The sequence below is a fragment of the Cyanistes caeruleus genome, chromosome 11, assembly GCF_971803275.1.
Source record: "Cyanistes caeruleus chromosome 11, bCyaCae1.hap1.1, whole genome shotgun sequence".
Classification (NCBI taxonomy): Eukaryota; Metazoa; Chordata; class Aves; order Passeriformes; family Paridae; genus Cyanistes; species Cyanistes caeruleus.
Genome location: NC_141711.1, coordinates 11,640,639 through 11,656,109, shown reverse-complemented (window position 1 = coordinate 11,656,109; position 15,471 = coordinate 11,640,639). Strand labels below are relative to the sequence as shown.

Below are 15,471 nucleotides of genomic sequence, written 5' to 3'. Positions count from 1 at the left end.
AAAGAGCATTCCCAGTAGGGATTAAATCCAAGGACCATTCCTGCTCCCCCCCAGCCACAAACAAAACCACAGGTCCAGTTTCTCAGTAGCAAGGTGGAGTGAGAACTGAAACCGCAGCAGCCACATCGCTTTGCTTCCTCCTGGCCTCTTCACCCCTGTGTAAACACCAGTCAGTCAGGACAAAAGCAGGAGAGTAAAATATGTAAGTTCTCACAAGGGATGTTTCCCTTTTCCTCTATTTTCCCTCAGAAAAAAAAAAGGGGAAAGCAATCTGTGTTTGAAAGCATCAGACTGGTCCAAGAGCGTGCAGCCCAGTGAGGTGTGTGAGGTGACCCAAAGGCATTGCCATCAGTGGGGGCTCTCTCTGCAGAAGCTGCTGGCTCCTGCTTTTACTTTAGTCCTGTCCTGAAGCCCATAGCCAAGATAAAGCTCAGGTGCCTGAAGGAAAACCTACATCAAGAGGCACAGCATGGCCCCTGACTTCTGCAAGGCTGATGGTGGTGACCAGAGGAGTGAGCAGGGTAGAGAGTGGGGTTCTTACAATACTTTGGGGGTTACACAGCACCACTGGGGACAAGGCTAGTGAGTTGGCCTGGACCAGGCTACCATGGAAAAGCACAGCCAGAAGCAATGTGAGGGAAGGGCTGTATTCCCCTGATTTCAGCCCATTCTTGGTGTCTGCGAGCTCTTCATGCTCTGAATATTGGTAGGACAATTGGTGCCTCTAATGTGTCTCTAGAAAAAAGCCCCTTGTGGTACCATGTGGGTTCATTTGTCACTTCCAAGCCTTGCAGCTTCCTTCCAGCAGGAAAATGGGTAGGGAAATTCATGATAGAGCTGGTAAAGGGTCTAAGATGAGAAGGGTGTTAAGGAGATGCAAACATGATGAGAGCTAGCTGCCAGAAGGGAACTCTGACCATCCCATGGTCCTGTCTGAGCAGTAAAAGGACTCTCCAGGCAATACAAAATACAAACACCCATCTCCCCTTGCCAATCTACTAATCAGGGAAAGAGATAAAAAGCACCCTGCAGACAAATGCTCAGGCTGCCTCCTGCCCACCATGACCAATCTGAGCACAGGGAGCCCCTGCTCTAGTCAAAATGCTCTTGGTATTGCTAAAGCCCTCTTGGCTAGAAAACGGTTCTGTCATTTTCATACTAATCCAGTTCCCATACAAACAGGCAAACTCTTTCCTTCCCTGCCACCACTTATTGCCTTCGTCTTCTGTCCTCCCCCTCCCCCTTTCACCCCAAACTGTATCAAATGAATCAAAGCCCGAGTAAATTATGTTCCCTTTGACCTGCTGGCAACAAGTTCAGCCACAGTACATTAAAAGAGCAGAGGCTGAAGTTTTGTGGTCAGTGAAGGCAGAAGCAGAGGGGAAACTGCAGGCCTTTTTGCTGCATTGCTTTTGCCTTCAGAAGTGATGTTTTCAGCCAAGTTTAGTGGATGCTCAGTACTAAGGTTTGGGGCTCAGCCCATATGGGAAAGAGGGTGCTGCTGTGAAGTTGGGAGTTGATTCCTCAACAGCCGCCACAGCTGCCTGTCCTGGCTGGGTGGTCTGACCCAGCATGGCAATGGCATTGCCTCCCAGCAACCATTTCTGGAGATAATGGGCTGGACAGAGGTTAATGGGGGCCCAGGGGAAGTGGCATGGGCAGGAGACAACACAGCTGGGCTGGCTGAATCTTTGTCAACCCCTGCACGGATGCAGCTTTGCTCACTGGCTCCAAACAAGATTATGGACATAAACCAGTAGTAAATATTCTGTTGCCTGTAGAGAAACAGAGATGTACAGGGACTGGCCAGCATCTCACAGCACCGGGGCAGGTTGTGCTCTCGTGTCTTGGCTGTTTCTGCCCTGACTCCAGGCGTCACGCAGAGCTTGGAGCACCCTCCTCTGAAGTCGCTGTGACTGCCATGCCAATCCCCAAAGAAGCGGCATCAACTCTGGAGCCTGTGAAGACATTGCCAGCAAAATAAATATTCGGTAATATTTTTAGCCTGCTCTTGTTCAGAGAGAATTTCTTTGTGTCCTTCTGAGGAGCTCGCCGGATCTTTCATCAGTTTGTTTTTCTCATTAGCCGGCATAAGCTTTGTTCTTATTTAATAAAGATTAGGATCTGCTGCCTCCAGCCCTCTCTTTTTGCTCCTCCATCAGGCCCATGAGGGCTCAGGCTGCAGTGACATGTTTGATGTTGGGCCATGGAAGTTGAAATGTGGGAGAGAAGCTGTCCAGGGTCTCACATTTGCTTCCCTGGAAAGCCCAGTCCCACATTGCTTCACCCCTGCACCACCAGCCTCTGCAGAGAGCTGTCCTGCAACAGGAGAAGGGAAGGGGATAGGACTGATTGGGAACTCTGCTTGGATCATCCAGAGGTTTCCAAGCTCAGCTGGCTTGAAGCATTGGTCTTGGTCTGAGCCATCAACGAATGGAGGAAAAACAGGGAACAGCCTGTGCATGAGTCTAATAATATAGGAGACATGCCATAAATGGGGGAATGGCTTCTTCCAGCTTCAGAGGTCAGAGAGATTTAACAGATCTCCCATCCCTTTATATATCATTGAATTCTCCTTGTTATCAGTAAAGTAAAATAGCTGTTTTCTTTCTTGAGCTGAATCATTCCTCAAAGAAGAAAGACTTTAAAACAACAGCAGGTATTAACCAGAATTAATTTTATGAACTTCCAGAAGGCAATGGGGTCTTACAAGTTTTGAAATTCTGCTCTCTGCTGACTGCTCCCACCACTGCGTGCTGCTCTGGTAGGAATATCACTGCATCCAGCTGGGATGGAGGCTGCTGTGTGCCAGTGTGGCTGCAGAGCACTCCTGAGGCAGGACCAATGCCACATCCCTGGGACAGGATGGCAAGGGGATGAGTTGTGATGAAGGCAGAAGCTATGTCCCAACTCAAGGTGCTCCTTATTGTCTCCAGTGCCAAGTGCACAGATGAGCTGGGCTATGGCTCTGCACCTCAGTGTAGCCATCCCTGGAGCTACAGCATGTTTACCTTGTAAGAAATGCTATGGTTATTTACTTGTGGTAACATACATAATTAGATTTATAGAGAGCCAGTGCTATTAATATTGCTGTATGTTAATATGCTTCTTCCTTGGAGATTTTTATTAAAAAAATAAATGAATAATAAAAAAAAAAAATCTTGAAACACCCACTCTTGGTATGGAGACTCCCATTCCAGCAGGAGAGCCTGTTTTGCATATGCGTAACTTTGAAGGGGATGAATAACTTCATGGCCAATAACATTTATAGCTTTGCCTTGCACAGGGAGATAAGGGCAGAGGAACGCAGGGCTCCAGGGCAGGAGCTGTTTGCTGAGAGGGGCCGGGAAAGAATCCAGTCCCCACCCTGCTGGAGCCTTACCTGCGCCCAGGTGCGCAGCTGTGGCGCCGAGCCCCGCCAGCCCAGCACCAGCCGCTGCTAAGGCTGGATACCAAACCTCCGAGCTCACTCTGGCATAGCTGGAAGGGGAGGAGGAAAGGGGGACAGATGGGGGAGGAACAGCAGGGAAGGCAAATTTTAGAAATACTTTTTGAACAGTCACAGTTGTAAATGAACTCACCCTCACCATGTTTGTGTCACTTGTGTTTGCTGCCTGGGGCTATGTGAGAGCACAACTTTTCCTGGCACGACTGCTCTTGGAAAATCAGCTTCCAATCCATATATGATAGTATTCATGGAAACCACAATTCTAATTTACATGCACTGATTTCCATGCCAGAAACCATGCTGCCGTCCAAGCTGGCCTTAAAATGCTGTCCTGTGACTTCCCTGCCCCATCACAGCCAACCTATGCACTTAAAATGAAAATATTTTCCAGGGACTATTTGCAACCCACAGCTTAGAAAAAGAAAACTTCCCCCAGATTCATGTGATGGCTCAGCACTACGACTATATTCAGAAGGCTTCCCAAGAGGTATTTTCCAAGGCACTACAAAGGCAAAACAAACAAACCCTTGAGAACTAAGTCTTTCAGATACAAAATTTCTTAAGTATTCTTCATTCACATTTTCTCCCTTGTTTTCTCAAGTACTTTACACCACACTATAGAGACATAGCCACAGGTCACCAATGCAGCGGGAAGAACCTGGACTTTTTAAACCCCCTTTGCTCTGGCCAGAGCAGGGGAGAAGTTCTCCTTCCTTTCCCCTTGCTGAGCTCAGCCCAAGGACCTGGTTCCTCTGCTTTAGCCACTGTTGTGCTCTGTGCAATGGAGCAAAGGTTGGGGTGGTGGAGACAGAGCCCTTAATAAAGATAAAATCTATTTCTAATGTCTATAAAAACCAAACCCTAATTCCCAGTTACTTCAACGTGAGCTGTGGAGATGGGGTAATGGAGAATGGAGTTATTTATTAATAGAAGGGCATTTCAATAGAGATGGGAGGAGGTGATATGGACCAAATGGAGGCATTTACAGAAATAATGCTCAGGAGGTTTTACCTAGCTTGGCCAGGTGTCTCACCACTGTTTCTTAAGAACAGTTGTCTCACATTCCCTGAGAAGAGAGTTTTTGGGGAGCTACATGCTCATGAAGCCCTGCTATCACTCAACCCGTTTACCCTAGACCTGGCTTTCTTTTCCATCTGGAAGTGGAATCAGAAGAACAAGCGTGGAGGGGGGTCTTATTCTTGCTGGGTTTTTTGGGAAGCAGTGTGATGCTGATACACCGCCCCAGCTCAGACCCTCCCACCCCACACCCAGCGCAGAGCAGAGGGAGCTGCAGCCCCTCTGGCACACTCCTTGCCTTTACCTGCCTGGGCAAGGAGCCCCAAGGTCAGGAGCCTTAAAAATTGCATGACACTCCACTCTGATTCCTACCACTGCCTCCCACAAAATACAAAATTTTTCTCCCTAAATTTCGTGACGGATCCTTTTTAACACACACCTCTGCCCTCACTCGGCAAGCAAACAGTACCGAAATTCCCACCTGTCTCTCCCTTGCATCTCCCTCTGGAGTGGTTCATCAGCCATGCAAATAAAAAATGCTCTGAGAACCCGATGGCCAATTCCCCCTCTGCACTGGCAAGGAATGACAATTCACAGGGGTCTTCAGGGAGCCAGGATGGAGGGAGGGAGGAACGCGGCACAGCGTGGCTGCATGAGGCAATCAAGCTTTTCCCACCGCCACCCGGCCCCAGGGAGCATCCCAGCTCCTGTCAGAGGAGCCAGCGGCGTCCCTCCCCCTGCCTTGCTAATCCCCTTTTCGCTGTGCTGCCGGCGCTCTGCTCCCCACCCTGACCCCCGGAGCCCTGGGAAAGCAGCACCCAGTCCTGGCTGCCCCTGCTCCCCTCTGCCTCACAGCGCAGCGGCGCAGGAGAAGGGGAAATGTGCGTTTTCTTAATTGATTTTGGTGAAAAAGACAGGCAGCTGCGGTACTGTCAGATTAATTAGTTCCAGAGCTATTTGCAGTTATGAGCCACGTAAGATTAGTGGCCATTGCGTTTTGGTGCTAAGGAGTGGCGGGGAAAGAAGGTTTTTAAAGTTTTTTTTTGCTCTGATGGCCTTCCTTAGAAACACAGAAGAAAATAAAAGAGCAAAGAGCCCTGGCTGCCAGCGCTGTCCCCAGGGCCAGCTCCTGTCCTGTTGCAGCACAGAGGATGGGGTTGAAGTGGCCGCTTTGGTCCTTGTGATGTTCTCTGCTCCAGGCTGAACAAAACCAGTGCTTTGGTGCTCTGGCCACACTCTCCCCTCCTTGCAAGGGATGGCCGAGCCCTAAGTGTCCCCCCGGTGCCATCCCCGGTGCCGAAATGCGGTGGCAGCACCAGCGCCTGCATCCCTGCCAAAGCGTGAAGCCGGGCAGGCAGACACGGCACTATCACCTCCGGAGGTGCTTGGCCCCTTTTGTCCCCTCTTGCCCTCTCCCCGCAGAGAGAGTGGGCTGGAGACTGGAGGAGTCTCCGAAAGCCCCGGGTGCGGCTCCCGGGGCTCAGATCCCCGATTAGATGCGAGCGCCTGCCGCAACCTGATAACACGGCAGCATCTGACAGGGAGGCTCCGGCAGCGCTCCTCCAGCCCAGCAGCACCTACTGTTTCGGGAGATATTTCCCTGCGCTCATGCTTACATCTGGATATCGATAAGCAAGCCTGTTTATGCATAAACACAGTACAACATGCAGCCACATACCTCTGCATTCCTCTTCCCCTCCCTCCCCTTATTTCTTTATCTCCTTCTCATCTCTCTCTGTTAAACGTTATCTCTGCTCTGCGTTCAGAACCGAGTCCCGGGAAAGGACAGTTCTGGTGGGTCACACATACAGGGTGCTGAGGAATGGCAAATATTTCAGGTGAATTTCCAAAGTTTTCAAGGGGCTGTGTGGAGAGGAGCAAGGGAAGACACTCCTGCCAGACCACAACACTGCCAAACAGAGTCCAGGCAGGGTAGGAAAAGGCAGCATGGTTTGGCCAATATACACAGTGTGTTCCTGAGTCTGCTCAGGCACCCACAGCCCTATATCTGCACATGCTCCTGTGGCAAGAGTGCTACATCTACTGCAAAAGCGAAAGAGCAGGAATGTAGGAATGTGGATTTTACAGTAATTAAAAATGATTAAAAAAAAAATAACCTCCCCCTTTTCTGTTCCTCATTTGATAAAGGAAGGTCTGAGAAATGAGCAAATGCCAGGTGTACCAAGCACCACCCTCAGCACCCCTGGCTGTCCTCACAGACTAGAACCATCTCAGAGACAAAGTGCTGCCAAAACTGTGTGCTCTGGGCTTGGACCCTGGGAGATGGCAAATATCCAGCTTTTGGGGAGGCCCAAGCCACTTTCTTTGGTGAAACATGTCAGGAACTTGGGGACTTAGCTTTGCTGAAAGGCTGGTGTGTATTATTGCAGGTTGGCCCCTGTGCTGGAAGCCTGGTACACAGAGGAGCCTCAGTGCTGCCCCACACATGCCACTGGAGTTGGGGCCTGTGCACAGGGGGCTGCAGGGCACTGTTTTTCAAAAAGCAGTCTGAGGCTTACCTTGAGACAGCCAAAGCACAACCTTCCCCAGGAACTGACCCCTGGACACTTGTGAAAGGACAAGGAACCAACTGCCAAGCCCATCCCCTTCATGCTTACTGTGTGCTGAGGCTTGGTCCACTTGACTAGGAAGAAAAGCATCCCACTGTGTCTTCTGGTGTTCTCCCAGGATTTGTCCCCAGCTCTCCTTGCTCAGACTATGTCATAAGCTCTGCCCTCAGCAAGACAGGAGGTTGGCACTGGGTGCTATATCCCATATTAGGGCTACCAGAACAAAAGCTATGTCCTTGGCATGGGCTGGATGAATCCTAGAAGCAGGTTGGTTTCCAGCTCTCCATCTTCCTAGAAAAAGAGGGAAAAGCACATAATGCCAAAGGTGCTTACAACACTTAGGCAATTTATCCAAGGAACTTTGTCCTGGACCAGCTCAGTGACAGCTGCAACCCAGTTGTACAAACCCAATCACCATTCACCTCAGAACTGGCTCAACACATTAAGCACTGCTCCAAGAAGCTCTCCTCAAGCCCTCTGCTCACAGGGGTCACTCAGCTCCAGGGCAGGGGACACAAGAGGGATAAGTGGAAAACTGGGGGAGGGACTTGTGCATTGGTCAAAAGTTCTATCATTCCCACTCTGGCATTCTGCACCACAGCTCAGAAGTGATGCTGCTTTGACTGATTCCATGTGTGGGACCAAGTTGTCCATGTAACACCTGCTGCCCACACACAAGGACATGGGTAAGACCATGGAGCTCCTCTGCAAGGACACTTGGATAGCAGGTAAATGCAAGCAAATGGCTCCTCAGTGAGGGGGGGACTGTCTCTCCTCCCAGGAGCTCATCTTCTAGGACCTCCACTTGTTCCCTCACTGCTCCAGCACTAGTGCTGGTTTCTGGGCTGAAGCAGAGGCAGGGTGTCCATGTCTGTACATAAGCAGCAAACTCCCAGTGTGCACAACAGGACGGCATCCCTGGCCAGTGTGTGTTTGTTTCCAAGGATCTGTGCACACACATGCACATGCAGTGTTTTGGGAGCCAGGCAGGGCAGAAGGGCTCCCTGCAGGGTGTGGGTTTGAGCAATGGGAGCAAGGGCAACTCATGAGCCCAAGGCAGTGTGGCTGCACTGCATGCAAGCTCTCTGGAATGGGGCTGTATACTGAATTTATGAGCTCTTAAGTCATCACATTTACAATTTGTATTCTCCAGTCTTTTAATCTCAGCAATAAACTCAGACTAAACCTTTGCTGACGCAGTGTGGAAATTTCACTGTTCCCGTCAGCCCTATGTACAAAGTGCTCATGGGCAGGACCAGAACACCCTTCCTGATGGTTTCAGTGTTCTTATCCAGTTCCCCACTCCCATTAAAGTAATTGTTCAGTAACCCTCACCTGCTACCTGGGTTGCCCAGGCCCCCGTTGTTAGATGTAGGTATAACACATCAGAAAATACGGAGGTAAGAAATACTTACCATCCCTTCTGCATGTCTCTGTGGTATAACACCCAACCCTCACCTAAGTTTTGTACCACTTAGGACTCCTCCCTTGCCCTGCAAACCAGCACCTTTGGTGCATTTTTTCCTTGTTCAGAGTTGCTTTACTTCAAAGGTCCACATGAGGAAAACATCTCCAGGAGGTTTCCTGCTGGAGAGCTGGCTCTCAACAGAGACTAGTCTTCAAAGTGAGCACCTTCTTCATTAACAGGCCTCAAAGTGAGATGAAATAAGCACCAATAAACCTACTAATGGAGTAAGGCCTTCCCTGCTTGGATGAACCCCACACTTTTAGAGGAGGGTGGCATCATTTCTGCAGAATGCTTGAGTGGCCTCAAATAACACACTGAACTGTCAGGCACAAGCCCAAGTGATGGCGTGAGCCAGCACTGAAATAATGAGAAGCTGATCTACAGCTTTTCCCCTCTGGTTTATTAAATGAATGCTCCACATACCACTTCCCACTGACTGGAAACAGGGAGAAAATCCCAGAACAGTAACTCATCATCCTTTCTTTCCCTGCGAAGATTCAAGGCTGTGGCTATGTATGGATGTTGTGAAGTGATAAAGTTGCTGTGGCTTCACGAGTTACCACACATCAGCTGAACTGTGCCATCTGACCGTGCTCCCGGCTCCCTGCAACTGGGTGGTAAAACATGTTCGCTCATGATGGGGCTGGAGCAGGTACACTGGCGGGCTCCAGATAAGCGTGCTTTGCTGATAAGCAATACCTCATTAAGCCCCAGGACTCAACGGCTTGCAATGCAATCCTTGCCCCAGAAGCCCCTCCTCTTTTTGAGTTGTAGCCCTCAGTCATGGAACAAGCAGCAGGAAACCCCTCTGGGAAAGTGGTCAATATTGGATTAATTTCTGTGCATTACATGGAGAGGATTTAGGGCCAGAGACCATGCCAAAGAGGAGTGGTAGAAGGACCGGCCAACCGTGTTGCTGAGTACAACTTCAGCATAGCCATGCTGCAAATGACACGTGGAGATGATCCAGTCAGTGAAACCAAAGTGCTTTGAGCTCTGCTGGGGTCAGAGTCCATGGACATGAGTTACAGCAGCATTTGGGCTTTCCAAGGCTGAAGAAAGGTCCAGCCTTGGATACGGGGCATGATCTAACATAAAAAACATGTCAGGCTCATCCTTAACTCCACTAAGTAGGACCAGGCCTCTTTGTCTTCATATCTCAAAAAAGACTGTTTTTTGAGGTTCCTGGCCCTCTCCACTACCACTCAGAAGAGGTGGTTGTCTTCTTGCCTGAACCTTGGCTTAGTCTTAAACCCCAACCTGAGTCCCAGAAAAGCTGGAAACAGACCCAGCTCTGTGTTCGCTCTTTCTGGGGGTCTCTTCCAGTCAGCGCTCCCCAGAGCCACCCCAGCTGCCATCCCACATCCAGCCTCCATGCTGAGCCAGACACATGGGATCAATACACAGGATTTGCTGACGCTCCCTCCTGTACAGAGTGGGGAATTTGTGTCGTTTAAGCCTTTTCTGCTCAACATTCACAGCTACAAAAACAGCAGGCAAACTCTAGACCTCCTGAAACTAAGCACTAGGCACCTACCCTTCTCCACTGCTCCACCCAGATGCTTGTGGGATGGGAGCTACACTCATTCAGAATGGGTTCTCCTGGTGTAGGTGTTGCATTTGTATTTTGAGAGGTGAGGAGACACTCTTCATGGCAAATTTTTTATTTGTTTTTCAGTCTTTTTCTGAAGTCAGGCACGTTCCTCTGTTTCACCCCAGTGGGAGATCAGCCCAGTGAGCCCATCCCTGACCATCATCCCCAAGAATGTCGCTCCAAGGCCGAGCACAGCATCTCCCCCAAAAGGGCTAACCCATGGGGAGGCATCTAATGACAATTTGACTGGTGGAGCAAAGCACTACTCATGTTTGTTTGGATAGTCAAAGGACTTGGAACAAATGTCTCTGACTTGTGTTGATTTAGATAAAAGGACCCCATCCTTGTCACAGAATCAACAAGGCTGACGAGAAATCACTTGTGTAGACCTCCTCTGCTCTCAGATGCCTTTAAAACAGAAAAAAAACCCCCATGATAACAACAATAATAATTGTTCTTTAGTTTGGAAAAGACCTTTAAAACTACCAAATCCAACTGTTAACCCAGTGCTGCCAATCCCACCACTAACCCACCACAACTAGATGGCTTTTAAATACCTCGAGGGATGGTGACTTAGCAACTGCCATGGCAGCCTGATCCTTGAAGAAACTTTTCCTAATATTAATCTAATCAAAACAATAATAGAATTTTTTTTCCCACAACTCTGAGGCACTCAATCCTTTCTGGATCAGGGCTCACTGGAGTGCCAAGAGCAAGATCAGACACTGGGGCTGCGTGGTTGGGATCACCTGTCATCTGGGTGACAAAACATTTGGGACATTTTGCTGTGTGGTGCCTTCTGTTTTGCTCCCCATCCTGACCTGGCTGACAATCCCTGCCCTTACAGACCCAATATCTGTCTGGGAGGGAAAAGAAGGCTGGACATGGTGGTGCCTGGAGTGGAGAACTGGGGGGGACAGGGACTGCTACATCCACATCCATCTGGCATACTGAAGCAGGGAATGAAGGAAAAGGAAGGAGGGGGTGGGTTGAAAAGAAAATCCCAAAGATCCTCGGATAATAAGCACCATTAAGGTTAGTCTGTCTCATGATTGTTTCTTATTAAAAAGAGACTGTACTTTATCTGTGCAGGATATGCTGTTTGGATGAGGGAATTAGCAGAGTGACTGCCTCCATATCATCTAATTAGCAAAAATGTTGATAAGCAGATACAATCACATATGATTAGGATCCTTTTAAAAAGCCACTCCATTAATTAAATAGACAGAAAGGCTGCCTACAGCCCTCGCGTGCCACTGATTAGAATACAAATATTTACACTAATCTCACCTCCATCAGCCATGGGACACTTTTGAGTATTTTTAGTGACATCAGATTACTATTGATTTTCATCCCCAATGTCAGACCATTTTGTTAGTATCTGAAAGTGCTGCCTTCAGTTTCGGATGCTTTAAATCATGTTAAGGGTTTATCTTAATGACGCTGCTGATAACCACTGTTCAGGTCACTCGTACTTTCTCTTCAAAGAACACAGTCTGGGCCGGCTTTTATTGTTTGTACTTGAGATTTAAGATACGAAAAACATTTCTCATTTCAAAGCCTTGGTTTCTAGGGATGGGGCTGCCAGGCCAGTTTGGGGTCTAGTTACTTGATGTGTGCATGTCTCATTTCCCTTTCTCCCTGCCTCTCCTTGACCCTTTCCTTTTTTCCTTGCAAACCCTTTTGGCTCACAGCAGTGGCCTGTCTTGAATGGCTGCTAATCACTGACGCCTGCTGCAGGCAGCAGACAGACGGGCAGTGAGCATCCTCCATTCGGGGATGACAGGAGAAAAACACTCCCTACTTTTCAGATGGGTAGGATGCACTAAATCCAAGACAGATAACCCAGTGCGCCAGCCAGTCTGAGATGGGCTCTCAGCATCAAAAGCAAGTAGGGGAAGAGATGCTTTGCAAAGGCACAGCAAAAGGCAGTCACCTCCCTTCCGTGCACAGCCCCACCCTCAAAGTTGATAACTGACCCTCTCCAACAGACTTTTCTGATTCCCATTTTCCCTTCTGCGTAACAGACAGTAGGAACAACAATCCTTCTTGAAATTTCTGCCAAGCAAGGACCGTGCTGGCAGTGGATAGGAGCTGTTGGTACCTTTTGGGGACTTGTAGGTAAGCTTGGATCACCCTCAAGTCCAACAGACAATCCTTAAAAAATCTAGTCACTTTTGTGAAGATTTCAAGTGTGAGACTACAGTCTGAGTGAGCCATCAAGTCTTAGCTCTCCCCTCAGTGTAGAAGACCTCTTCAGGGTGTTTTGGGAATGCAAAGAGCCCTCTGAACTCAAATGGACAGCAGCAGCTTGCTGTTTGATCCAGTTTACTTTTGCATTTTCCACAGAACAAACAACATCCAGCAGAAAAATAAACCATGTGGCACAACCACCCTGTAATTAAGAAGACTTTTGTGCCAAAGGAGGGAAAAGCTGAGATCTCTCCAGTGAGGCGAGCCCACAGGACCATGAGTTCATTTTCTCCTTTGCACTTCCTTCAGCTTCAGCACCCAGACCTGCATTGCCCTGCGGCAACTTTTACTGCCCAAATCTGACAAGCACCTCAGTGCTACTGCCCCATCACTGACCAGTAAGAACACCAGCAGCACAGATACCTTTCCCAACATGTGTCAGCTCAGTTGCCTTCCTCCTTCTGTCTCCATTGCTGTCTCCAGGCTGACATGACTGCCCCTTGCTTTCTCAGCCTCCCCCACAGGTTGTGTGTTAGGACAGCAGCCAGCCCATACGCTGTGCACATGCTCCTTGGTCTGGCTGGCTCTTGACTTCTTCCCAAAGTGTGGGATAATGGAAAAGAGGGCAGTGATCTGCAACATATGCTGCTATTAGTAGGTGTTTATGACACTGTGTTACAGACAGATGAATTCTCATTATTGGCACTTCCTTGGAGACCTTCTTCATGCAGTGTTTCCCTCTGAGGATATTGTATTTCCCACCAGCATGGCAAATCCAAGGAATAGAAACAGATGCAGGATAACTCTAGATTGGATTGCCCGTGTCGAGTTCCTGGGCCATCCCTGTCGCATACACCTTGGGACTGGTATCCAAAAAGGCACATAGAAAAGAGGCTAAGGTTGGTATTCTGGGAATTTAATTTACTACCAACATGAAAATGAGGTTCTTCTCAAAGTGTTAGGCTTGTCTATAAATTCAAAAAATATTATGATGTCCATCTAACCATGATTTTAGGAAAAAATTCCCATTCAGGGTTTAAAAATGGCCACATGGGGAACTTCCAGTGATTTGCTACCTTCATAAAGAAGGATGTGAAATGTATTTTGAATTTAATTTTGGCTAATGATACCTTCCAACTGCTTTATCTGGTTGCCTGAAGATCCCTCTGGCACTGAATTTCTGTTCCCATGCAGGTTCTTGCTGACTACAATGTAACTGGCATTGAACTTCCTCTTTCCCCAAGTCTCTCACTCCAGAGTGTATTTTCCAATCCCTTAGTCACATTTTATGGCCTTTCCCTGGGCTTTCTCTGATTTATCAACACTCCTTCTGAACTATGGGTAGCCAAACTGCCGCTTCCCTATAGCTGCTGCCACAGGGAATTATGTCCCATGGGATAATATGAACTGACTACACCACATTTCCCTGGATTGCACACGAATCCACACTGAGTATCTGAGAATCCCTCTGTAGGGAAGGTTCAGGCAAAAAGTAACCTGACAAAGTCATGAGGGTGGTAAAACAGTGGAAGACATTGTCCAGGGAAGCTGTGGATGCCCCATCCCTGGAAGTGTTCAAGGCCAGTTTGGTTGGGGCATTAGGCAACCAGTTGTAGTGGAAAGAGTCCTTGCCCATGGCAACAGGCAGGGATTAGATGACCTTTAAAAAAGGCCACTTTCCACCCAAACCATTTTATGATTCTATGTCAGTCCTACATCACAGCTGTGTGAGCACAGTTACATGCAGCAGTTACAACACCATGTGCATGATCTACATTTAGAAAGAGAAGGCCAGTAACAACCAATTCCACCCTAGAACATTGTCAGGACAACGGAGCCAGGATTGGCTGAACACTCTCTGAGGTCACAATCTCATGGTTTGTGAGCAGCAGGCTTTAAAAGAATGTGTATGGTCAAACAGCTCTTAGTGGCCTTGCACTGCAGCAGGACAGAGCAGCTCATGGGGCGGACTGAACATCTCCCCATCCCTGAGGAGAGCTGTGTCACTGGGTGTCCAAGAGTCTCTGCATGCTGATCAACCTTGGTGTGAGAGACAAAACCAGACATCTTCTAAACAACTTCAGCTTTCCTCTGAGATGGTAGATTACTACAAGGTCCTTGAACTGCAAAAAGATGCCTCACAGGATGTTATTAAGAAATCCTACCACAAACTGGCACTAAAATGGCATCCTGACAAGAATCCCAAAAACAAAGAGGAAGCTGAGAAGAAATTCAAAGAAATTGTTGAAGCATACGAGATTTTGTCCGACCCTCAGAAGCGATCACTCTATGACAAGTCTGTTGAGGAGAGCAGAGCCCGCAGAGAAAGAGCTGCAGCGGCTTTTAACAGCTACTTTGGTTACCAGCATGGATTCTCCCATCAAGAAGAGGCCTTTGGAGGGATGTATCCATTTACATGTATTTTCTTGAGCCCTTTTGACATTAGAATCAGTGGTGAAACCTGGCAGAGCGCAATTGGGAGAGGAGGAAGGTCCAGGGAGCCGTTTATGCAATGGAGTTCATTCTGTCCCAGTGGGCACCCCACCTCCGTCTTTGCTGAAAACACAGCTGGGCCATATGGTGTCAGAACAGTGATAACCACTACTGAAGTGATCAATGGCAAGACCATCACCACCCGGAAAATCATTGAGGATGGGCAGGAGACAAAAGAAGTGGAAGAAGATGGCCAGCTGAAGTCTATAATAATCAACGGGAGAGACTACCTGAATTCAATTCCTGAATTTCATCAATGAAATATCACCAGCACAAGCATTAACTGCAAGCCGTGGGATGTGCTCTCATAGCTCAACTGATGAGGTCTACTACAAGCAGTATCAATAAATGCTGAGTTCATGACACAACCAATGCAGACTTCTCAATGGTTGGGAACAAAATATTTCACGGGTAAGGATATGGTTATGCTAAACTAAAGAGTGTGAATCCACAAAGCCTGAATGAGGTGACAGTGATTATTCAGTAAATATGTGTCACATATACATGTGAGAGAACCTTGCTGGTTTGTCAAAGAGACCACATTGATTAATACAGCAATAGGAGACAAGCTGTTTGTGGACATGTAAGAGAGCCCTTTAACAAGCTGTATGTTATAGAGATGCCAGTGTTAAAGTCAACCAGCTGGATGAATAAAGCCCAGTGTGATTCTCATACACAGCCCTGACAC

At 48.2% G+C, this 15,471-nt stretch overlaps 1 protein-coding gene and 1 long non-coding RNA gene across 2 annotated transcripts in view; one reads left to right on the top strand and one right to left on the bottom strand.

Annotated features, from left to right (window-relative positions):
* The window catches only part of LOC111935085 (uncharacterized), a 79,082-nt gene that overhangs the window by 40,262 nt on the left and 23,349 nt on the right, over positions 1 to 15,471 (bottom strand). Inside the window, exon 9 of the long non-coding RNA XR_015274777.1 lies at positions 7,084 to 7,326. This is a non-coding gene — a long non-coding RNA (uncharacterized LOC111935085). The remainder of the gene's footprint in view (positions 1 to 7,083; positions 7,327 to 15,471) is intronic.
* Positions 14,223 to 15,151, top strand: DNAJB8 (DnaJ heat shock protein family (Hsp40) member B8). The gene has a single exon (XM_023935344.2). The coding sequence runs from the start codon at positions 14,387 to 14,389 to the stop codon at positions 15,041 to 15,043; it is 657 nt and encodes a 218-aa protein (XP_023791112.1). The 5' UTR covers positions 14,223 to 14,386; the 3' UTR covers positions 15,044 to 15,151.

Coding starts and splice junctions, on each gene's coding strand:
- DNAJB8 (XM_023935344.2), top strand. CDS start 14,387: ATGGTAGATTACTACAAGGTCCTTGAACTGCAAAAAGATGCCTCACAG.